This window comes from Rattus norvegicus, chromosome 10, assembly GCF_021556685.1.
Source record: "Rattus norvegicus strain SHRSP/BbbUtx chromosome 10, alternate assembly SHRSP_T2T, whole genome shotgun sequence".
Lineage (NCBI taxonomy): Eukaryota > Metazoa > Chordata > Mammalia > Rodentia > Muridae > Rattus > Rattus norvegicus.
Window position 1 is genome coordinate 37,073,128 of NC_141543.1, and position 25,578 is coordinate 37,098,705.

General features: G+C 43.8%; 1 protein-coding gene across 2 annotated transcripts in view; it reads left to right on the forward strand.

Annotated features, from left to right (window-relative positions):
- Positions 1-4,432: 4,432 nt before the first annotated feature.
- The window catches only part of Havcr1 (hepatitis A virus cellular receptor 1), a 33,278-nt gene continuing 12,132 nt past the window's right edge, over positions 4,433-25,578 (forward strand). Inside the window, exons 1-5 of one of the 2 annotated variants that reach the window (XM_087570079.1) lie at positions 4,433-5,125; positions 15,110-15,167; positions 16,380-16,718; positions 21,520-21,672; positions 24,566-24,634. In XM_087570079.1, the coding sequence (XP_087426205.1) occupies positions 15,119-15,167; positions 16,380-16,718; positions 21,520-21,672; positions 24,566-24,634 (610 nt within the window). In that variant the 5' untranslated portion in view covers positions 4,433-5,125; positions 15,110-15,118. 2 annotated transcript variants of the gene reach the window in all.

A 25,578-nucleotide genomic window follows, 5' to 3' on the forward strand; every position in this document is an offset into this window, starting at 1 on the left:
CTAAATCCCCAACCCCATGACTTTCTTTCTTGCATTCATGTATAAAACGTACACTGAAACTGAATAAAATTGTCTCTAGCATCACACTGTAAGCTGCACCATTTTTTTTCAGGCCTTAAGATCCCAGGTCCAGCAGACAAGATCAACGCGGGTCGACAAAAGTCAGCAGGTGTGTCAAAAAGTATGATCATTCTTAGGGTACTGAGAGTACAAAACAATAACATTTAAAGAATCTTATCAGTAAGTGTACAGCTGCACTGGATGGTTTTAGTCAACAGGACAAGTGCAGTCGCCTGGGAAGAGGAAGCCTGGACTGAGGACGCTCCTGTAGACATACATGTGTGTGGGCATTGATTAATGATGGATGTGGGAGGGCCTGGTCCACTGTGGGCAGTGCGGGCTGGGCAGGTGGTCTCCTGTTGCATAAACAGGCAGCCTGAGCAAGGCAGTAAGCAGCCTGCCTCCTTATCTTGCCTCTGCCCCTGACTGAGCTCCTGCCCCGTTCCTCTGTGTGATAGACACTCATCAGGATGCTCAGGAAGCCAAATAAACCCACTCAGCCCCAAACTGCTTGGTATCTGTTAGCAACGGAAAGCAAGCTGCAATAAGAACTGAGTGTGCATTCTGTGTCCCAAGGCAACTATTCAAACAAACAACAGGCAAACAAACGGAACAGACAGGCTCTCATATAGCTCAGGCTGGCCTTGAACTCCCTATACTTGTTATTTCTTTCCCACATTCCAAGTGCTGCTGGCTTTGCAGGTGTGCACCACCATGCTGGGTGTGGAACCCAGGCCCTGGTCCAGGCTGGGCAGACACTCTCCTGAGGTACATCCTCAGTCCCTAGAAAATTATAATTTTATTCCAGCACAGGACCTTCAGTATGGGGTTTGCTGTTTAATTTGACTGAGGAATCCAGTTAAACTGGTGTGAGCGGGAGGGCACACACCCTCAGTCAAGCAGTCAGCTGACTGGAAGATGAGGAGCAGGGCTGGAGACCAATCAAGCAAATCAAAGACAGAGCAGATTAAGCAAACCATGGAGGCCCAGCTGTTCCATTGTTTTCTGTTGGAATCCCAGAGATTTTTATTCTCCTTCTCCTCTCCCCTTTCTTCCTCCCCTTCCAGGAATCAGTGTCCTGCCTGGGGCCTCTACTCTACTCTTGCTCTCCTAACAGTGCCCTCTCCTCCTGTGGCAGCCCATGTATTCCACTTTCTAGGATTACCAGAAGGATCCACCTGCTGTGTTGTTCAGGCCCTTTCAGCCTCTGCCTGGAGAGACTGCTTCTGCCCTGCCTGTGCCAGCCCCTCCTTGTCCTCTCTGTTTCATCCCTTCTGGCTTTCTTGCTGCTTCTAGGATAGCTGAGTTCTCCTGGTCCCTGCACCTATTCTGTGGCTGGTCCCTTTCTCAGGACACTTCTCTCTGGTGGCCATTGGAGTTGCCTCATATTTTTTAGTCTCTACATTTGTTGTCCAGAAAACAAGCTTCTCATCCATAGTCAGCTCATTTCTTAGATAGTTTATCTCAATCAAATTCTTATCTAGACCATGAACTCTAATAAGCCAGGCCTTAGGCGTCTACACAATGTTTGAGACATCGCTGGCACAGAGTGACGATGTGCACTGATCGGAAGGACAAAGCACTGCTGATTGCAGTCTCATGAAGGAGGAGCTGGAGAGCTGGCTCAGTGGTTATTGATAGGTTATTTCTCCCCCAGTGAGATGAACCATCTCAAACCAGATTAGATTTATATAAAGTCAGATTTTCTGGAAGGCTGCTCTTGAGAGAGCGGAGGAGGGGAAAGAGAAAGAGAGAAAGCCCATGTGTAGAGGGAGAAGAATAGGAGAGACCAAAACGTTTGATTTTCAATAGGGAAGATTTATGTTTCTGAGGGTCAGACAGCCCAGCCCCTGGGCTGAAAAATTCAGACCAGGGTATGACAGATAGGGACTGAGGGATGCTGGGAGAACCTGGAGGCCAGGTCTACTTTAATATGTATAATATGCTTCTCAGTCATTTATCCCTGGTTTCAAACCAAACGGGAGTTCTGTTCTTCCAGAGAAGCAAATCCTACTGCCCACACTGTGGCCCTGGTCTCTGTGAACAACTAACTTCCTTTTCTGGCTTCCCCAGGTCCTAGCCATGCATGTGATGCACATATATATCCGGGTGGGGAAATTATCTACACATACACACACACACACACAAACACAAAATTTGATTTTAAAAGAAAGGAAAAACTATTCATGAGTTTTTCTTTCAAGGAACTCAGAATGCAGTAGGAAAGTCCCATAGCCAAGCAAACTATTTCAGCAAACACACTGAGCACGGAGCAGACCTGCTGCCAATATATTCTAAAGGACACTGGGAAGGCGTTCTTGATCACATCTTTTGGTTTTCTCATACTCAAGAACTAGGAATTTTTACTGTTATGTTTGCTTAATTAGGTCTATGAAATTCAAGTGACTCTTGCTGCATAGAAATGCCCCACGGAACAGGTGTTCCATAAGGAGGAATTGGTAACCTCATGAACTAGCACATGTGACAGAGTCTAATTTCCACTTCTAGACCCATGGTGACTTAATGTGTTACTTGGTAGAGGAAAGAAATGCATTTTAGTGTAGCATTTGTATGCTTGTAGCCTCCTATCCTTCCACGTGCTTGGTGATGTTCTTCAAGGACAATCTAAAATAAGAAGGAAGAAAGAAACAAAAGAAGACAGAAAGATAGAAAGAGAGAAGAGAGGGGAGGAAGAGAGAGAGAGAGAGAGAGAGAGAGAGAGAGAGAGAGAGAGAGAAGTGTAATTAATAAGAAAATAAAATCATGTTAATTCAAGTAGTTTGTAACAATACATACTTTGGAGATTTGCTGTACATGTGGGTTTCTTTTTTCCTTAAAAAATGATTTACCATCAATTCCTCTAAGGAAGGAATGGGCATTTTGGCTCACAGTCCGAGGATACAGTCCTTCATGTGGAATCCATGCTGGCAGCAAGGTTGAGATGTCGGCTGGCACTGAATGCACGGTCAGGAAACAGAGAGCGATCAATGTTGGTGCTCATCTGGCTTCCTCTTCTTGTTCAGCTCAAGGCTGTGGGCTCTTGCTGCCCCTTGTCTAATTTTATTTAAAACATTTAACAAGAAGCTGGGGACATCAGCAGTCTAGAGTGTGTGCTGCTCTTCTGTTGGACCTGATTTAACTTCCCAGCTCCAATGTGACGAAGCTACAATGTCCTGTTATTGTGACCCCAGGGGATTCAATGCCCTCTTCTGGCTTCCAAAGGAATGCATACACATGACATACATTCCTGTGTGTACACACACACACACACACACACACACACACACACACTAAAACTATTAGACAAATCAAAAGCGAATGAAAGAATCCATTTACATGTGTTTACACACATACAGGATGAAGAGGTTGCAGGGTTTGGTTCATCACATTTCTGCCTCTAGACAAACACATGTAAACACGTTGTCGTTGTCTCATGTTTTCACAAAAATAGGTTCCTATGGAATAGGTGGTTTTGCCCTTTTTAAAAAATTATATTTCATGGAGATATTTTCAAGTCCCAGAGTTCCAGTGAAATGTTGACGTTCTCTATAAGCATACATTGTTAAAAGGCAGAGTCAACTCTGTTTTAAGTCAGGAGCCCTGACTAGGAAGTTGGCAAAACATAGCACACAATTTAGATAGCTGCCCCTGGCAGGGGCTGTTCAGCTTAGTGTCCAGGGACTGTGGGTCACCTTGATTTGAGTGTAGACAGTTCTTTGTCAGAGGACCATGCTGGCTGGGATGCAGTTCAGTTTTACTGGACTTGCCGAGCATGTATGAAGTTCTGAGTTGGGTCCTCAGCACAGCAGAAACCCATGGGTGGTGGCACACACCTGAGACCCCAGCACACGGGGACGCAAGAGGGTGGGAAGTCTAAAGTCACCCTGGGCTACACAGGATTTCCGGCTAGCCTGCATTACATACTGAGATCCTGTGTCAAAACAAAACAGGAAAGAAAAGTAAACACCACTCCAAATCCAAGCTGACTCCATTCTCCCAACTACATTAGGTAAAACCTAATGTTATTAAATCTCCCTGACCCATCTGTCTTCCCCTAAATGAGTGTAGGAACAGCATCGGACTTTCATTCATATGGTCATAGCCCAGACGTTTCAGCACATTGCTCAGAATAACCTTAAGAACTCCATGCTTGGTTTATTGATGTATTTGGCCGCAGGCTTAGGAGAAACCCTGTAAATTGACAATACCTTCTGGAAGCCTTTTGCTTTGAACAATGTAGCACTTTTTAATTGCCAGCACAGATAATGGTCCTATCTAATTTCCTGTCTTATACAACTGCCTAACTCTGGAAGTTTCCACCTATGAGTTAGTAAGCCTGAAAGGGGTATCAGGACATGGGAAGCTCCACATTGAGAGCTGTCAACCTCTCTCCCCACACCTCTGTAAGCAGAGACTCTAGCTTCTCTTGCTTAAAGTGTTCACTCTTAACATGGGTTACAAATAAACATTCAAGAGGATGATAATAGTTGAACGGCACACCATTGTATATAATTATTCAGCTTTCACTTCTGCATCAGAAGTTTCCCTCGGTTTTTTTCTATATTCTTTTCCTCTTTCTGACTTTCAGTTTTTTCATTTATGGTTGAGAAAGCTGGTGCAGTGGCTCAAAGTCTCTTTCTGTAGGAACCTTCTCAAAGTCAGCATGATCTCCAAACCTGGAGTCTGAACTCAAGTGAAGGCTTTTGTTGAAGCTTTAGAGATTGCCCAGCAGAAAGTTATTTTTTGTTTGTTTGTTGTGGGGACAAGGTGTCACTATATAGACTGAGATGACCTTGAAGTCAGAAGATCCAGCTGCCTCTGCTTTCCTGAGTGCTCATTTAAATATTTTTGTTATAAGCTCTCTAAGTTGAACAGATACTATCTGGCAAAAGGATTGTAGAACTGGAGAGACTTGATTTTCAAACAAAATGCTTGAAGGTGTGGCCAGGAGATAAGGATGGAATTCTGGGACAGACTCCTCTTTATCCATCAGCAGCGCTGGAAGAGTCCAGCAGCAGCAGAGGATTAGGAGAGACTACCAAGAAGCAGTGCTCTCTCCTAACTGGTAAGTACCGTCTTCTGTAGGCTCCTGCTGGAGAGAGGCAATGAGGATAGTGCTCCTTGGAGGTTCTGTACCATGTGGCTTTGTATTTGGGATGATGTGGGATTCTATGTGGGGCATTAGGACAACAATGGGTCTCTAGACATTATGGCAACTCAATATCCAATAGTTCTTTGGATTCTTGGAAGGTGGTCCACATTTATATGGAATAATGGACTTTAATGGATGAATTATTAAAGTCTTCTTAAATGAAGTTAACATGAGATATAAGAATAACATTGTAAAATGCAAAAGATTTATACGATCTGAAGAGAAACCAGAGTATACCAGAGAGTCACAAATATAGAGGCGAATGCTTGCAGCTGACCATTGAACTGACAGCAGTGTCCTCATTGGAGTAGTTAGAGAAAGGATTGAAGGAGCTTGAAGGGGCTTGCAACCCCTTAAGAACAACAATACCAACCAAGAGAGCTCTCAGGGACTAAACTACCACCCATAGTACACTTGGACAGACACATGGCCCCAGCTGCATATATAGGCAAGGATAGCCTTGTTGGGCACCAATGGGAGGAGAAGCCCTTGGTCCTGCCAAGGCTGGACCCCCCAGTGTAGGGGAATGTCAGGGTGGGGAGGTGGGAAGGGGTAGGTGGTTCGGGAGGGGGTACACTTTTCTCAAGAAGGGGGAGAGTGATAGGTTAGGGGGAAAGTGAAATAACATTTGAAAGGTAAATAAAAAATATTCAGTGGGAAAAAGAAAAGAAAAGAATAGCACTGTAGACAATAGTCTTGTAATTTTAGACTAAGCCCTATATAGTTAGGCTGGAATCTGTAGGTAATATGCAAATTTGTCTAATATGATAACGGGGTCAGGAAGTTGAGGGCATAGATACATTTGCAGCGTTGTTCATTGACTTGTGTTTTTGCCAAGTTAAAATAATCTTAAGGAATGTTTGTTTGGAGTGTGAATTGGGAGCTTCACATTGGCTGCTGGGATTTGAGGTTTTGTGTCAGGTTTGTGAACTTGGCAAGGCCAGAAATAGATAAGTTTTCCTTTAGTTGGCAGGTAGGCGAGGGAGAGGGTGTGGCCAGCCTGGGGAAGGGGGCAGCTTTCAGAGTTTGGAGTTTATTTTTTTAGCAATGGGGTCACCAGTGAATTCTTTCTGTGTTGAGGGAAATATTTAGAGTAAAGCTTGAGAAGATATTTTTAAACGTGTGTATTTATGTCAAGCAGAATTGATGCCGTCCTCCCACAGATGGCCTCTTTGGCCATCTGCCTGTCTGATCGGTACTTCCCTTTACTGTCATACTCTTTGGGTGTGCTTTCACACCCCAGAGAACCGACCCCCAAATCTCTCCCCAGACCTAAACTGTGACATTTTTAAAATAAGCCACGAGTCAGACAGTGCAGGCAATGCATCACAATGAACTCTCATTGGATTTTTACAACACATTTGTGAAATCTCACTGGCCTGGACCTCATTGCAGCCTTCCACTGAGCTCTGGGATTACAAGTATAGACTGCTGTGACTGGCTCTTACCATCACTGTGTTTGGGACCGGGCCTCTCGTGTGTCCTCTTGTTCCTCAGAGTAGAAGCCTTGCGGAGGATGAGCTTGAACTTCTGATCCTCCCTTTCCCGGTTGCTGTGATTTCAGGCGTACACTTCCAGACACAGTCTATCTGATGAGGAAGCTCGAACTTGGTTGTCTGGCTTCTTGGGACGCTGTCTACCACCTAAGCTGTATGTTTAGCTTTTGTACTGCTCATTTTACCAGTTAAATACCAGGATCCCAGCATATTGACAAACACTTATAATCCTAAGCCTGGCACATGATTCCAGCCCCTGATCCTAACCCTGGCAAGTGATTCCAGCCCCTGGGAGAGGGACGCAGTAGGACTGGTTCAAGCCTAACTTTGCTATAGGGTCAATTAGAGGCTAGCCTTGCTCCTTGAGAGGTTGAATTAATTTTTTTTAAAGACCCTTTACCATGCTACGGAACCTGTCTTCTCTTTCCTTGTATATGTCTGTGTCTATCTCTATCCTTGTGTGTGTGCTATCAAATTATGGCTATATAAAAACTTTGGACTTATCTTTAAGATGGTAATAAAATAGTTTATTGTGATACAAATTTGAGTTCCCATGGCTTTAGGACATCAATCTCCTTGACAGACATTCCTCAATGGGGGAAAAAAATGACATGAAGTTCTGTTTCATTTACAATCTTATTTATTTCATTTACTTTTTTGAGACATGTTCTTACTGTGTACCTCTGGCTGGGATGGAAGTCGCTATGCAGACCAAGCTGGCCTGGAACTTACAGAGATCTGCAGGACTTGACTTCTTGGTTCTGGAGTAAATCATGGTCCACCATACTTGGCTCTTTTGTTTAATGATTTCTTTGTCTATTTATCTATTCGTTTTTACTCATTTTTGTGCTTACAGAAGATGGAAACTGGGGTCTCTCTTAGAGACAGGGTCTTAAGAAGTTGCTCAAGGGGTTGGGGATTTAGCTCAGTGGTAGAGAACTTGCCTACCAAGCCCAAGGCCCTGGGTTCGGTCCCCAGCTCCGAAAAAAAAGAAAAAAAAAAAAGAAAAAAGAAAAAAAAAGTTGCTCAGGTAACCTAACCAGGCCTTAAGTTCCTGATCCTTCAGCCTCAGCCTCCTGAGGAGCTGGCATTACAGGACTGTACTTTCAGGCCAAACATGAACTTTGGCAGTCCCAGAAATGAAAGTCAAAGACCAGTGTGTGTACAAAGCACAGGGGTAGGACTGGGTGTGTTGGTTCATGCCTGTGATCCCAGCATTCTGAGGCAGGAGGATTTCTATTTGTGAGAGACCAACCTGAGACAGAAAGAGTCCCATATCAGCCTGGGCTACAGTGAGACGCTACAAAAATAACTAAATAAATGAATAAGTCAGCCAATTAACCAACTAACCAACCAACTAACCAACCAACCAACCAACCAACCAACCAACCAACCAACCAACCACACTGGTAGTCCGTGAGGTAGAAGCTACAGCAAAGCAAAGGGCTTTCTGGTCAAGAGATGTTGAGTTTATTGCCTTCCTAGCCTCAGGGCAGATGAAGCTAGCTGAAGCCAACCCAGGCTACATTTTAAGGTTTATCTAAGAGTTAAGAGATTGTTAGAAGCTGATCTCAGTAGCTCATGGCTATTCAAAGATCTAAGATACTCTGAGATAACTTTGTCTCTGCCTGTCCGTATTCTATCCCTCCACCATCAGCAAGTTCTCCTACACAGTCAAGGTCAAACAACCTTGGAGATCTCTAGTCCATGTCCAGCTCTTTAGACAGCAGCTGCTTAGAGAGCATAAATTCATAGCACCTTAAAAGCCTTCTGGGTTTCTAGTTATCGCCTTGGTTTCTTCTTCCATCCACTCATTGCCCTATGTTTATTAGCCCTGATTTTTGCAACTTTGGCTTGGGAATATGGCCCGCGCCTGTGAATTTGTCTGCCCTGACTTTGAGGACCCCCTTTGTCTTTATGTTCCTCTTGCCTCCTTGCGTATCTTCTGGCTGAGGGGGGACAACTTCTCTATTGCTTTTTCATTAAATGCCATCCCCAGGAGGCCACAGTGTCTTGCCTCAGTACTAAAAAAAAAAAAAAAAAAAAAAAATGCCTCAGTGCCTCAGTAAGGCCATTCCCTTCAGCATCATTTCTCCCAGGGTATATAATTCAGGCTTCTGCCTTTTACCATGTGGTTGTTGGGATTTGAACTCAGGACCTCTGGAAGAGCAGTCAATGCTCTTAACCACTGAGCAATCTCTCCAGCCCTCAAAGAGCATTTCTAAGTTAGTTCTTCCCAATCTGTATCTTTAACCTAGACTGTCCTTCTTCAGGAGGTTCCAAAGATATCTCCCACTCTACATGACAAAACAAACAAACAAACAAAAAAAAAAAAAACTGACAAAAATCTCCTCCAAACCCTGTGGTGGGAGAGTCTCTTCTCTCCTCTGCTGATAGCCTCTTGCCTCGTGCACAGCTCAGGCCTGAGTAACTAATCAATCCTCCACAGACTCCTGAAGCCCACTTTGTGTGATTTCTGAGCTCATAGTCTCAGGGTCTTGATTCCTTCAGCCATGTTGGTCTCTGTTGTCTCTTCCACCGTGAACTCCTGCAAAGACTCCAAGGTGGCCTTGCTTGTCAGCCCAGCAGTTACAGCAGTCCTCAGAGGCCACCAGCTCCTGGGACTTCCACACCCCAGCAATGACTCTCCGTGTCCTTGGGGAAAGGAGGGTCCTCACAAAGTGAGCCCTGTTCCCTGCCCTGCCCCCTGTTCTTCTCCATTGCTGTTCCTCACTGTCTCAGGCCCTGCCCTCTCCCTGCCACAGGCACTCTCCTGCATCTGCACCTTTGCCCTCTCTCTCTTCTCCCCTCACAGCTCTTTCTGGCTGGCTTACCCTTCTTCAGCTTTGCTCAAAGACCTTCTGTGTGACAGTATTAGAAAGTACATTTAAGCTGACAGAGCAGGCTGAGTGCACGTCTAGCCCTGCAGTCCTGCTGCCAACGCTCCCTTAGCTTGCTGGGTGCTTCATTTGTCTTCTCCCCACTCTGATCACTTGTCCATCCAGCATGGTTAGGGGTACTGACTGCTCAGACCTATGAGCTGTGTGTCTGGGCATGGACACTTTATCCTCTCTTACCTGTCTCTGTTAAATGCTTACGCATTTTCTTAATGTATAAGTTTTCCACGTAGATACAACCTTCATGAGACCACTGGTCTTTGACTCATCGATATGTACAAAATTCATACAATCTTTTATAATGTACTATAGCTATAACATAAATGTGAAATGAGCAAAATTTTAGTATGATAGAGTTTGCTGTACTAGACATGATTACCTTATAATTCTATCTTTCTGATTTCATGATTATTTAAACTTATGTATATACACATGTGACTGGGTGCTTCTGTGCATGTAAATGCAGAAGCCTTTTTAACTGCTGCATTCTGTGGAGCTGGAGCTAAGGGTGGTTTTGAGTCACCTGAGGTTGGTGCTGGGAGCCACACTCAGGTCCTCTGCAGGAGTAGTAGAACCTCTTTACCGCTGAGCCCTCTCCAGCCCCCATGTTGGCATTTTTAATGTGAATAGTAAGTGAAGGGAAATGGTTGGCAGGCAGATGGCTGTGAGACATAAAGAGACCGTTCTGGAAGGGATTTCAGGATTCTTGTTATGGATGGAGGCCTAGCATAAACTCCTGGAGTTGGGGTGCAGTGAGGTGCATGCAGTGAGTACCCAGTAGTACAAGGGGATCAGCAGGGCATTGCCCTGGGTGAAAATAAAGTGAATTCAAGCAGGTGGACTACGTCAGAGAGGGCTGCAGGAAGCAAGAACGAGACTCCACTGAGTGTGTGGTTGGCAGGATGCTATCCCCACTTTTCCATGAATGAGCTCTTTAGTAAGGAGCTGGGAACTCAGTGATGGTCACTGAGTCTTGTCATGTGGCAGTGCTCCCCTGTAGGTGGTGAGTAACCTCATGGGATGTCAGAGTTGACCCTAAATGCAGCGACTCTGAAAACAGCAAAGCTCAAGTTAACAAAGAATTCCATCCCCCAGGGAGAAGGCTCAGGGAGCAAAGCGCCTGGCCAGCCTGACAGCTGAGTTTGAGGTAGGATCCTCCTAAAGGGGAAGCAGAGAAGCAACCTCAGAGAGGGGTTTTCTCTCCTTCTCATGAGTCCATGGCACGCCCACATTCATACACAGCCAGGAGGGGGCAGTGTAGGACAATGGTAACAAATAAAACAATAAGAGGTCTCACTGTACCCTGTCCTCTGCAAATGTTAGGGCTCAGTATCTGGTCTTGTGGGAGCCCATGGCCTAGTGTGGGAATTCAACCCTGAGGATTTGGTTATTTGATGCCTCTGCTCCTCAGCTCCCATCTTCTTCACATCCTTACTGACGATGCCATCTGCCCTCCACCTGCTCTCCTTCAGCTCTTAGTCTGTCCTGTCACTTGCTTTGGTTTTGATTCTGTAATGTTTCCTGTTTTATAGCTTGGCTAGCTCAAAACTGTCAATTATATTGCCTCAACCTCACCTATGCTAAAATTACAGAAGTTTGCCCCAGGCCCGACTTGCATCTTGCTCTTCCCTTTGTTGATTGGGGTGTTAGTCTGTAGCACTGGCTAGCTTGGTCCTTCATATGTAGTCTAGGCTTCCCTTAAGCTCATAGAAATCCTCCTGCCTCAGCCTTATGAGTACTGTGCACACAGATAGGGGCCATCATTCCTAATTCTCACATGCCAACTTTTAAGAGATTTCCTCCTGTTCTCTTATACTCCTAACCCTGAAATACCCTCAAATTTCCATTTATCTGTCCCTTCTATCCACACTTAAATTGCCCCAAAGGATATGTAACTTATAGTTGGGTGCCATCCAACATTGTCTTCATCTGACAATTAGCTTAACAATTAAGATCAAATTAGGGGGGGGTTGGGGATTTAGCTCAGTGGTAGAGCGCTTGCCTAGCATGCGCAAGGCCCTGAGTTCGGTCTCCAGCTCCGAAAAAAAGAAAAAAAGAAAAAAAAAGAAAAGAAAAAACAAACAAAGATCAAATTAGGTAGAAAAATAAAATAATATTTACTCAAAGTTGGGAGTCAGAGACAATGGATCTCTGTGAGTTTGAGGCCAGACTTATAAACATAGTGAATCCCAGGACAGCCAGGGCTACATATAAAGACCCTTTGTCAAAAAATGTATTTTTACTCACTTGTACTAGTCATATTTTAACTGATAAGTCAGTCTCTAGTGGTTACAATATTTCACACAGCATATATATGGTGGCACACACCAGTAATCTTAGCATTCTGGATTTGGGGCATGAAAATTGCCATGAGTATTAACTGTAAAATTTAGTGAGTTCCTGGCAAGACATATGTATATGTATATGTACATATATATACATATATATGCACTTGCATGTGCATGAAAATAAACCCATATACATGTACACACACACACACACACACACACACACACACACAACACAGGAAACCCTGTCTCAAAATCAAAACAAAAAGGGATTCTTGAGTAGTCTAGTATTCCTTACTGGGGACCCTCTCCTCTTGGGACCTCTTTTTCAGTTTTCTTACTAAATTCATGTTAGCTCTGCTAAAACAGAGAAAAACAACATGAAGAAGCAAATTTCCACTTAGTGCTACTAAGGAGGAGGGAAGATGGTGGAGACCATTCTACCCTAATGGACATTTATAGAGTCAAAGAGCAGATGATAACCATGAGGAACTGAGATCAGGAAGAGGAGTTAGAGACTGCTTTAGACTGCAGGTGATCCAGAGAGAATGTTCCAGACATTTAAGCAAGGATCAGTAAGTAGGAAAGGAGAAAAAGTGAAAGAAACAAGGAAGAATAAATAAGACAGAGCACTACCTAGAAAAGACCTGAGGTGATGAATTGGGAAGAAAGTCCACATGGCCTTGGCACAGGTGGTCAGGACAGCAAACCTGAGCCCTAGGCAGGGGCCAGATAACAGGGGCTTTTCAAAACCTCAGGGTAAGGAATTGGGCTCCCTGCTCCTTGAGAGAGCTATGAGCTAAGGTTGTCAGTGGGACACACCCTGGCCTGATTATACATTTACCATTTGTCTCATTGTCTATGCATTTATTTGTTAGCTGTCCACTTACCCATCCATGTAAGCTCCTTGCAAAATTCTGCATATTTTACATCCTGTTATGCTGACTCATACTCCTCCATTCTCCGTTCATTAGTAATAACTGCACTGAAGTAAAAATTTGTTCAAATATCCTCCTTCTTGACATTGATGTCTGCCTAGTCTTAGGCTGTAGTACAACTAGAATGAAAATGTTTTGACCACTTAGCTGTCCTCTGACCACACGTGTGCCCTGGCATGTTCATGCACTGCCTGAAACAAAACTATTTACATAGCTCTTACACCAAAGGAAATAAAGGGTTATTTTGACCCAACTTGGAGTGACCAGGCTCACTAACATGATGTAGGATAGTTTATCAGGAATGAATACTGGGTTCCACTGTGGGAGAGGTTATGTGGAATATTATAGTGATGGAAAAAGAGAAAGCCATAAATCAATGCATTTCCAAGTATCCTGATAGAAAAATCAGGCAGATGTGGCACAGCACAACACAGAAAATCTCTCCCCCAACCCCCTCTTTCTCTGTTTACATTTTTTGAGACAGAATTCCCCTCTGTAACTCTGGCTGTCCTATAACTCACTCTGTGGACCATGCTGGACCACACAGAGATCTGCCTGCCTTTGCCTCCATAGGGCTGGTATTAAAGGCATGTGCCACCACCACTCTACCTGAAATCTCTTCTATAGATTTCAGATCTTCTAAACATCTTAGGTCCAGGGTTGGTGGAAGCTAGCTGTGTGCAAATGTATCTGTGCATGTCAGAAGCTGTCCTGATTGTCACAAGGACATTGTTAGGTGGAGGTGCAGGGGTTGGTAGCAAATGCCTACTGAGGGGAGAGGCAAGAATTAATAATGCTTGTTAAGCCTCTTGAGAGTTCTATCCTTTCACAGTCTCCATGCAGGATCTTCACGGGTGTGGCTTCAACAGGGAACGACAGCTCAAGCTCTGATGTTTGTGGATGGACTCTGTGTTCTTCTCAAACATGTGAAGACCAAAAAAAAAAAAAAAGGATTTCTAGCAACCAATAATGTGCTTACTCCTTGTTAGATCTCACCTTGTTACTCAGTTGAATTCTAGAATATGGTTTGGGAACATAGAAAGTTACCTTTGAGAACATAAAAAGCCATTAATCTTTACTGTCTGTTCCCTTCATTGTATGAGACAATAGGCCATAGGACACCCTGTGAAATGGATCAATGAAAGTGAGCTTGTGTCAAGATGGTAGCACGCTGTGTGAGACAGTGAATGCCCATGTACTTGACTGTATCTCAGTAGAACTCTAAAAGGACAGAATGATTGGTACCATTTTCTGACCACTACTTTTATATGTAAAAGTAAAGTATGTCTCATGGGTTTTATGCATTCTGAAATTGTCTAATGTCCATCAAAATTGCCAGTGTTTGGCTACTAGTTTGCAGCATTGGTTTTCTGATCTTCTCTAGGTGCAGACGCTGTTACTGTGACTAGTGCGGGACCCCAGGTCTGAATGCTTAGCTTATGGTCACTTCGGGAAAGCTGTTAGCATCTTTAAGACTGGTAACAGCCTTCTTTCCTCTCTGACAGGAAGTTAGAGAATCTTCTGACCAGAAATGGAGTTAATGATGTACTAGGCAGGCTTACTCATGTTTTTATGGTTTAGCAATTAAGAAGCAAAACGTGAAATCTGGAATTTGGAATCTGAAGACATGTAACATCTTCCATAAATAGGCTTACAAGTAGCTGCCCTAGGGAGTCCTTGAGTATTTGGTGCCTGTGAGTAAATAGATCAGGGTCTCCTTCACAGCACATTCTCCAGGAAGCCGAGCAAACATTAGTGCTATTTTACCCAGGAGGAAATCTAGGTGTAGAGAGCTCTACGGATCTAAGGTTTGGATCTGTACCCAGTGCTTTTTTAGGTGTCTTTAGACATTTCTCAGGAAGATGTAGTCTCTGTCACCATGTGTGGCTGAATTCTAGCTCAGTCCATCTTATTGTGTTTAAGGTAGTTGAAGTTTAGGAACCAACCAGTATGTCTCTGAGCAGAAGAGTACAGTGTCCATCTTGAGGACAAGCTCATCTTTACCATTAGAGGGCTGGCCTTGGCTTAGATTCTACCGAGAACATACTCTCTAATGGCTGCCCTCAGTTTTCTCTGTTTGCTGCCTTATTTGTGTCATGGCCAGAAGTCATATGGATGGCTCTATGTGAGCAAGGACCCAGATAGAAGAGTGTATTTGGGGGAACAGGTTGCCCTAACAGAGAGTCCTGTGGGATTCATGCAGTCAGGATGAAGACCTGATCAGACATAGTGTGCTGAGTGCCACGGCTAACCAGAGTGACTTGTCACTGTCCTTCAGGTCAACACCATGGTTCAACTTCAAGTCTTCATTTCAGGCCTCCTGCTGCTTCTTCCAGGTAAGTGAGTAGATGGGCTGGGGATGCTGGAGGTGGCAGAAGAGATGGCAAGCCTTGGGCTTGTTTGATCATGGGTTATGTAGTGAGCAGAGAACCAGGTTAAATTGTAGGTCCACAGAACTCACTTAGCATGTACGAATTTCAAAACTGATGGCTAAACAAACATGATCCACAAGAAAATGTGAGGCAAGGGGTACATGTATGTGATGGAGAAGCAAACATGAATACACATGCCTGCATGTGATGGATGGGTATGTGTAATGGGTAAGTGTAATGATATGTATAATAAAGCCTTTATGTCTGTTTAAGTGGTGTGTAGTAAATCCTTTGCCTTTGAGTTTAATGTTTCAGGAAAGCCTTTGCTGTGTTTGGATCAATCATTAGATGTTGAAAAATTGTTTTGAGACTGTTTGGGATCTTGTAGAAATGTTGTCTGTCCAGGGAAGCTATACTTGCTTCTATGTGAGAACACACAGCTGCAGTAACCTTGTTGCTAAGACACTCCTAGCAAACCTGGTGTCTTTACTTCTGATTATGGCTAGCCATGCTCAAAAAGGACATATATTCATATGAGATGTCTGCTGTTACTGGAAGCAAAGGCAAGATAATATTGGTAGTTGGAATATTTTTCAGCTCCAATTGACCTTGTATAATGTTTGAATAAAGTAACTGGTGTGAGCTAGTTGGGGGTCAGTCTGAACCTTCTGCTCCTCTGGACAATGAAGGCTTAGCATCTCATCTCGGTGAGCTTATTTTTCTACTGCAGCACCTATGATCAGCACCAATCAATAGTTGAGTGTACATGCAAAGGTTAACAAAAATAATTAGAAGCCGTACTTTCCATGAGTGATGGCTGGTCAATGTCAGCCTTCATTCCACTTCTTTATATCTACGTGTTTATTTAATCTACTTTCAGTTATGTAATATAAAAATCTTCTAATTTAAGGACTTCTATGGAAGAGGAGAAAGAAGGAATAATATAGTTGTCTTTGAATCAAGGTCTTTGTTAGTCCAGGCTGTCCTCAGACAAAACACCAACAGTAAAGAAAGGCTAGAGCTGTTCAGCACTTGTCTGTCTTTCATAAAACAAGTTTAATTCCACTTGAGTCCCACCCCCTTTAATTTTTCTGAAAAGAAATAAAAACAAAATTGTAGGAAAATATTAAATACTAATTCACCATTTCTTTTCTTCTCCCCTTTTAAAAATCACAGGCTCTGTAGATTCTTATGAAGTAGTGAAGGGGGTGGTGGGTCACCCTGTCACAATTCCATGTACTTACTCAACACGTGGAGGAATCACAACGACATGTTGGGGCCGGGGGCAATGCCCATATTCTAGTTGTCAAAATATACTTATTTGGACCAATGGATACCAAGTCACCTATCGGAGCAGCGGTCGATACAACATAAAGGGGCGTATTTCAGAAGGAGACGTATCCTTGACAATAGAGAACTCTGTTGATAGTGATAGTGGTCTGTATTGTTGCCGAGTGGAGATTCCTGGATGGTTCAACGATCAGAAAATGACCTTTTCATTGGAAGTTAAACCAGGTAAGCTTCTATGTTTCCTTTGTTTTTTTTTTGTTTTTTGTTTTTTTTTTGCAAGTGAATAGGGTCTTTTGTTCCCGTAATAAGGAAACTGAAAGTTCTTATAAACATTGTTGGTTAAACACTTGCTCTTGATTTTGTAAAAGACATAATCTCATGTATCTCATGACCTGAGAATACAGGCATGTGCCACCAAACCCAGCCTTAAATATTTTCTTTGGGGTAACAGAACACCGTCAGTGCTTGATTGAGGTCCTAATATCAATCTTAATTCAAGACCACCATCCTTGTCCTAACTGTACTTGGGACCATCTTGCTTGTTCATGAAACTGCATTCACTGCCCATCCTGAACACAGTTGGGAAGTTTATTTATTTATTTTTTTAAGATTTATTTATTTATTTAATGTATGTGAGTACACTGTAGCTGTCTTCAGACACACACCAGAAGAGGGCATCAGATCTCATTACAGATGGTTGTGAGCCACCATGTGGTTGCTGGAATTGAACTCAGGACCTCTGGAAGAGCAGTCAGTGCTCTTAACTGCTGAGCCATCTCTCCGGCCTGGGAAGTTTATTTAAACGGAATATATTTGGCTTTAAGAACTGTCTCTTCAGTAACGATACCCTAGACATTAAAACACCTGATCTCAACACTATACCTGTCACAGCTCTACCTTGAAAAGCAGGCAATACAAGGTGCGGTTGCGCAGATGAGCTGCCTTCGGCCATGGTCAGCTGACCTTCTGAGCACAGGCCACAGGTAGAGGTGGGAAGTTCTGCTCTCATCCCTGCCCTGCCTTAGGCTTTAGGTCTCTCACATCATATCGCAAGAACTGTTGTTTGAGAAATGGAAATGTCCTGGTGGGACCGTGTTTCCCTCCAATACCTGACCACTGGTCATTCTTCAGTGTAATAGCAGGTAGCCAGCAGCACTGAGCCTATAGACCCTGACGTGCAGTTCCCTCCGATGAGCTTTATTAGAGCCAGGAAGCCTCAAGGCCAGGATCAGACCTGGAGTTGGGAGGGAGAACACTAGACAGAAACAACCCACTGTGTGAGTTCACATCTTGATGGTGTATGAAGAGGCTGAGAGGGGAGGGGAGGCTTCTCTGTAAAACCTGGAGAGGGGCTTCATTAAGAGCAAGAATGAGAGAGAGCTAGTGGAGAGAGAGAGAGAGAGAGAGAGAGAGAGAGAGAGAGAGAGAGAGAGAGACAGAGAGAGACAGAGAGAGACAGAGAGAGAGAGACAGAGAGAGAGAGAGAGACAGAGAGAGAGAGACAGAGACAGAGAGACCACTGCCACGGCTGGAATGACAGTGCAGACAGAGTATCCTCTTCAGACAACGGCCTTCAGAATGATTTTCCCAACAGCCCTCCTGAGAATCTAAGCCCAATCCCCAGGACGCAGGCAAAGTCTGACTCTTACAATCATTTAGTCATGGACGTGAGCATCCTGTTGTGTTCACCGTAGCACAAGTGATAGAGTGCGGAACAACCAGACCTTGGTTAGGTCCTTAAGTCAGGAGAGGCAGTTAGGACACAGAACAGAGAGCTTCTTACCTGTCTCAGAGAGCAGCAAAGAGGTGTGGCTTGATCTTTTCAGACTGGGATCTGGTCTGAAGGTGGAAGCCTATGTTCTAACAGTAAGAAGTTCATCAAAGCCCTGAATGTGGACCAATTACATTAGTATTCTCTCTCTCTCTCTCTCTCTCTCTCTCTCTCTCTCTGTTTTGTTTTTGTTTTTGAGACAGAGTTTCTCTGTGTAGCTCTGGCTCTCCCATATGTTGCTCTATAGACCATGCTGGCCTCACAGACACAGAGATCTGCCTGCCTCTGCCTCCTGAGTGCTGAGCTTAAAGGCCTGTGCCACCCTCACTTTACACTTTGCTTTTGGTTGGAGATACCCTGGTTTCCTTGCATTGACTAAAAAAGTGGATTCACAAGGAATTTCTGGCTTCTGAAGCTGTTCCTAATCTGTGTTTACTAAGGGTTTACACTGACAGTAGAAATCAATAATAACCTCTCTGTATTTTTTTAAATTAAATCATTATTCTGTAGTCAGCTTCTAGACTTTGTTATTCAATCATCTATTCATTTATTTTTATGTTTGATTTGATTTTTAACACTGTATATGTTAAGTATTGGTGTCTTTTACCTGCTAGGTCTGCACCATGGTGTCCCAAGATATCTGCTAGATATCTTGGCGGAAACACATCCCAGCCGGGCACTTTCCTACACTCAAACCCTCACATAAAAGAACACACAACACAATAATCTTTGACCCAATTGATAAGATATAATTGCACACTTAAACATACAAATCCCGGTACCATCCATCCCTTGAGAACATTAATAACAACCTGTAAATACACAGAGCAGAATCTTAACATCACCTGCCATCTTGTCCTGCCATGGCTTCTCTGCCCCTCTCTCCCTCCTGTCTCTCCTTTCTCTCTCATCTCCTCCTCCTCCTTCAAACTTCTCTCCCACCCATCCTTCCTTCTCCTCCAATGACAGGCCTCCTTCTATCCTGTACCTGCCCCTCACCTGTACTTACAAATTTCATGAGGAGGTGGTTCTGGTGAAGTCACCTGAGTTCTGAGTACGTGACTAGGCAGCTGTCCTTGGGGCAGTGGAATTAGCATCAAAATACAGATAACTTCAGGGCAAACCACAACATATATTATCACATGGATATATGTGAATGGAGTGTGTGTGGTTGGTATGCACACCATGATGAGTTTTTCAGAGGGCGAATTTGAACAGTTGGTATCTATCTCTTTATATCTTCATGTGAGTTCTAGGGTTCTAAGTCAGGTGGTAAGGCTTGCAAGCATGCTTAAGAGCATACAATTATTAATTTCAGTTAATTAATTGAAGCTTTGATAAAGCTTAAAGATTTGATAATGTGTCCAAGCTTACAAAGCCATTGTTGGAACACCCAATTAATCCATACGTGATCCAGCAACTGTTTCTTCTTAACAACCGAGTCTACATTTTCCCATGGTTTAAACACCAAACTTCCTCTTCTGATGTCCCAGGACCTCCCATCAGCTCTTTTGCACTTTCCCATCCACCTGGGAGATAAAAACCCCCAGAGCTGGGGAAGAGAAGTCCCTGTGCTGGTTGCTTCTTTCCTGCCTTTGTTCTCACAGTGATCTTCTGACTAGATCTTCCTGCAGGATTCCTTTTCTGTCCAGGGAGGGTTTGTATTAGGCTCAAGCCTCAACCCATACATTGGAATGGATAAGGCCACTATAGCCCTGGGGCAAACCAGGTTATTAACAGACCCATCGACTGGTGTGGATAGATGTCTAGCAGCCCACCCATGCCTGCTCCCTGCTAGGTTGTCAGCAGTAACTTTCAAACTGATTGACATCAGCGCCTGTCCTGAACACCTACTTTTACGTTTCTGAACCAAAACACTATTGGACCCTCTACAGAAAAGTGGCCTGAGGACCAGTGAGATGGCTCTGTGGGTAAAGGTGTCCACTGCTAAGCTTGGTGACCTGAGTTCAATCACCGGGATGAGAGAACAGACTCTGAGAACTTATCCACTGATATCCACATAGCTAACACCACACACAGACAGAAATACAGGAATAAATGCATGCATTAAAATTAAGGGGAGGGATCTACTCCTGCTACTTCCCTACACGTAAAAGAAACACTGCTCCCCCCCCCTCTTTATTTCAAAGTAAAAACACACTGGATTAAGGGGTTGCACTGGATCCCCCATAAAGAAGAGTTTCAAAGCAATTGTTGCTTGTTTCAGAGTTCTGAGTTGTTTAGTTCATAGGTAGAGCAGTGAAGACAGAGACAGACTGCTTACAGGGACCACATGTCTGCTGACACAAAGGAGCCTGAGTACTTCCCTGACTGTTTCCTTCTACCACAATTTTGCCTCAGCCCCATCTTGGAACGCTGCACACTGAGACCATCAGTAGCTGTTTGGATGCTAACAGCAAGTCCAATGCTGTTGGCTTGTGAGTTGCAGGTTGAACAGGCCTAATCCAAGTCCCCAGTATACAGTGCTCCAATCTGAAACTTTGAGCATGGACTTGATAATACACCTGCAAAATTCGACACTATGAAACTATCCTGTGCAGAATTACCCCCAGATTACAACCTTACCTTAAGCTGTGTATGTAAAGTGTAGGCATGTGAATGCTACTTCAATCCAAGTCTATACTTGTGCCCTACCCATAAGATAGTATCTTTGTGCAGATATTTCAAATTGTTAAGAAAGATTTTAATTCTGAAACTCTTGATCCCAAGCATTTTTTAAAATGGATATTCACTGTGCCTTTAGATTAGAAGAAACCAGTTAATTCAATGTCACTCTCTATTAAATGTGTAAATCCCTTATTGTAGGTTGATGGGCCTTATGTAGAATCTGCATGTTAAGATACAGGGCTGTATTGTGTGTCCTCTCAGGACTGACTGAAGTGAGCATGCTGGGCATGGAAACTGTAGGTGAAGTCAGTCATCACTGAGGGGAGAGTCCCAGCCCCTATACCCCAGTCTCACAGATGCTTAGAGAGATCTGAGAATCTGACACCTGTCATTCATTAAGTGTTTCCATGGGAACATGGACTCTGTTCTCATTTTATGTTGTCAGTGCAGCTGCCTCCTATTGGTGAGTCTGTCTCCCCTGCGGCACCCTGCCACAGCCTAGTTTATAAGAAGTTCAAGAGAGGAGGAGCCTTTGCCTGGAGAGAGCCTCTCACTGGTGCTACAGCAGAAGCTTTTCTCTGTTCTTGCTTGACTGATCCTTGTTTTCACCTTGATTTTCAAATCCAGAAATTCCCACAAGTCCTCCAACAAGACCCACAACTACAAGACCCACAACCACAAGGCCCACAACTACTTCAACAAGATCCACACATGTACCAACATCAACCAGAGTCTCCACCTCTACTCCAACACCAGAACAAACACAGACTCACAAACCAGGTAAAATCCAATGTGTATCGGGGCCCAGAGTCCTTCTTATAAGAGAAGGTAGGACACACAGACATCGAGTCAAGTCATAAGCATACAATCGGTGAAGAGTTTTGAACTGGCCCAATAACAGCTTCACAAGGCCTGAGATTTCTAGGCTCAAGCTGTATTCACCCTTGGCTGTGTAACAGCTGGAAGATGGAGGATACCCATTTCTCTTTATCTGATTCCCAGGGCATTCACTAGAAGCCAGATGTAGGCGGACCATAGACCTAGGGCAGCAGGTGAGGATGGTGGGAATCTGGCCCAGCTGGGCATGACTTTCTGATGAAGGAACAGGGAATGACTGAAATCTACGGCCACTGTGGATCCTTTATGTCCATTCTGAAACTGTCCCACCCAGCTGAGACCATAGTTCAGTGGAGTTAACTGTGAGCACTGGGCAGGACACTCCATGCTCTGTCACACAGTGTTCGTTCTCAGACAACTGTCTAATATAGCTGTGGTCTGTCTCTATTGTATAATGACAGGATCCCACATAGAGTCAGGAAGTTAATGGTGGAAGTTATGAAGCTAGAATGTGGCTCAGATTCTGTCCCTGTTTACTTGAGTCGGAAGTTGGTTCTAACTCCAGGACCAGGTCTCCTGGGTGGACATAGATATTCAGACGGTTTGTTCTGTTTTCACATACTCACAGAAAAAGGCTTCAGAATACCACCCTTTAAAATGAAGCAGTGGATGCCTCGTAAGGTTTTGCTTTAAGCATCTTTTAATTCATTCAAGTGGTACGAAAAGTGAAAAATCTATCTTTGGTAGGAGTGGAAAAAAACTGATATCGAATTGAAGACTTTGGGAAATCATTTAACCTGCTCATACTTTTGAGTGAGGTTAAGTAGTTTATATTTCAAATTGCCTTCAGGTAAGAGTTCAGATTAAGTATTAATGCATAGTGATGTGACTTAAGGATGGGGGGAAAGTTCATCCTGAAGGCAAGGCTAGGTCAAACCTTCTACATCTAGGAGTGAAATGATCACTGTTTGAGATCTCAAAGTTTCCTAAAACTCATCCATCCTGTGAGGTATGTCTCTATTCTGACAAGCAGAAGAAGCCCCAGAGCTTTGTCTGAGAGAGGAAACTGGGTGGGAGGTATCGATTTCCCTCACTTCTCTTGGCCGGCAGATTCATTCAAGCAGCACAGCTCTGAAGGACTGGGTGACAGCTTGCAGAGGCCTCTAGGTTTTACCCAGGATTTTAGAGCACAGGATTTGTGAGAAAACCCACTTTGTTCCAGACAGATGCACACCCTAAGAACTATGAGAATCTCTTAGGGATGACAGAACTTTCCAGTTCTAAGATTTTGGTGCTTTGGAGGATGAGCTCATGGGCTGAGCTTGGAGAACATGGATAAGTTACTGACTTCATTAAAAACTGAGATTTAGAAGAGAAGTGTGGACTCATTTGTTCATAGGACCTCTTGGGAGTGGTGTTAGTGTAATCTGATTTTTGTCTTGTTAGTTTTCTAAAGTACTGCAGTTGTGGGTTGAATTGTGCAGCCTGGAGAGAAGGCAAAGGCCTTGGCTATTGTAAGAAAAGGGCAGGTATTTTCACACCCACTTCTTGTGCTCATCCTAGCTGCCCTAAGTTCTATTCATGGAATATGCGATGTGAGGTGAAAGAACAGTAGAGAAAAGTGACCCAGGCTGGGGAAACAAATTAAGCTCACAATGTCTCTTACCAAGAACTAAATGGCTGCTGTGCAACCACCTAACATCTGTGGTGTCCCATTTTTAATTCAGAAGGACAGCCACATCCTTTTCAATGCTTGAGTGTTAAGGTAAAACAAGATAAGAGTGCAGTGCAGGAGGGTGTTGTTCAAATGTGAGCATCAGGTTGCAGTGAGGTTGGGCACCCAGAACTGAGGGGTCCTGAGGAAGCCCAGGTTTAGGAATTCCAGACCCTCTGTCACTCTGAGAAGGGAAGCATTTATTGGACTCACAGAGGAGCAAGCGCTCAGCTCTTCATATGAACTGTGCTATAGTTGGGGAACATGTAGGGACTCCAGGAAGAGAAAGGGAAACACAGACTGCATTGGAGAGTTCCATGTGGAAGCCTTTGGAACTCTCTCTCCAAAGCCTTGGAAATGGAAGATGAATCAGATAACAGGAAGGTATTCTTAGTAAAGGAATGGGAGGAGGATGGGAGAGCTTGTGTCACTCACTCAGTCACTCACTCAGTCACTCACTCACTCACTCACTCACTCAACCAACCAGTCAGTAAAGAGTTGTTGTTTTTAAAGAGAGAGATAAAAGGGAATTTCTGAAGGTGAGGCAGGCTGCAGGACAGGAATCATCATCAGTGAAACGGCTACGTTGAGAAGGACTCTGAGACGGAGCGGTGTATCTACTCCACATTGCTCAGTGAGCAGTCTCCCTGCAAAGAAGTGGGAGTGATCCTGACCTGGAATAAGGCCCATAGTGAAGAGGGTAAAAAGAAACTCCCAGGCCCATTCCTAGAGAGTGAAATACCGCTTGTCTTAATCCTGATATTAACCAAGTGTCCTATTCTCCATTTCTTAGTGTTGACTGTATGCTCCACCAGTGTCTGTGTATCTAGAATGGAAAGTGTGAGACAGTCTAAATACTGACAGAGTTGTCTAGAGTATTAGAACATAGACCTCACTTGTTTAGGAGCATGAAACGACTACAGGCAGTGGCCATCTTTGGATACATTGCTAAGAGGAGTCAGCAGGTGCAGAAGTGGATAGGAAAGGGGACATTCCTGCCTAAGAAGGTTGGGGAGGCACTGTGGGAGGGTGATGTTTTGGGTTAAATTCGGTTTCCATTTTTCTTGGTAGGTGACAACCTCCTTCACAGCTGAAATAGTTCTTGCATTGTTCTCATTCCAGAAATCACTACATTTTATGCCCATGAGACAACTGCTGAGGTGACAGAAACTCCATCATATACTCCTGCAGGTAACTCTATTTGCCTTCCTGAACCCCTTGGAAGGGCCCTATACCTATAAAGCTGGTTTTGAAGAGCCTACACCCTCTGCCACAAGACAAATATGACATTGTTAAGTGCTGGCAGCAACTGAGGCACAGATCCTGTCTATCTCCAACGGAAGACAGAAGAGCCCCTTTCCATACTAGAACCTGTCTTCCGGCCAAACTTAGCTGTGTGGTTTCTTTGAGGAAAACTATGTCAGAGAGAGTCAATGTGACAGAGAGTTAAGTGTTTAATGGTGGATATTTAACACAGATCCTAAGCACAGCGGTTATCAGGAAGAGAGATGTTTAGCAAAGGAATAGGATATACTGGGACATGCATCTGGACTTCTCCATGAAGGGGACATTAAATTTCTTTACATTAAGTATATGTGATTGATGTTGGTGGCTTTCAAGTTGAATCTCTGGAGTACTAAGAACTAACCCCTGCCCTAACCCTCCCACTGCTTTCTTTAGAAACAATGCTCCAAGATTTAGTTTTACAACAACGTTATATTTAAATAACTTTATTCCATAGGTAATGTTGCCATATAGATTTCTGAGGGATATTTCATTACATTCATGAATAGGAGAGAAGATGTAGGAGTGGGAGGTTCTATATCATTTGACCCTCAACAAGCATGGCTTCTTTATTGTTTTCACCAACTTGGTCTAGGTGTCTATCAATAGCATAGACTGCCTCAGTAGGAAAGTCTGCCTTCTATCAGTGTTTCTTGAGATTTCTCGACTTTGTCAAAAGAATAAGCAATGGAGCCACCCTCCCATTTTCCCTTACCAATTTTTGTTCTCCATGTCTCAGGCTACCATTTTGTGGCCCATTGATTACTCCTGTCTTTCTATCCTGATTGATCTCTGTCTCAGCTAAGTGTTGTGTGACTTATAGAAATGTCACTCTTGAATCAGTTCCATTG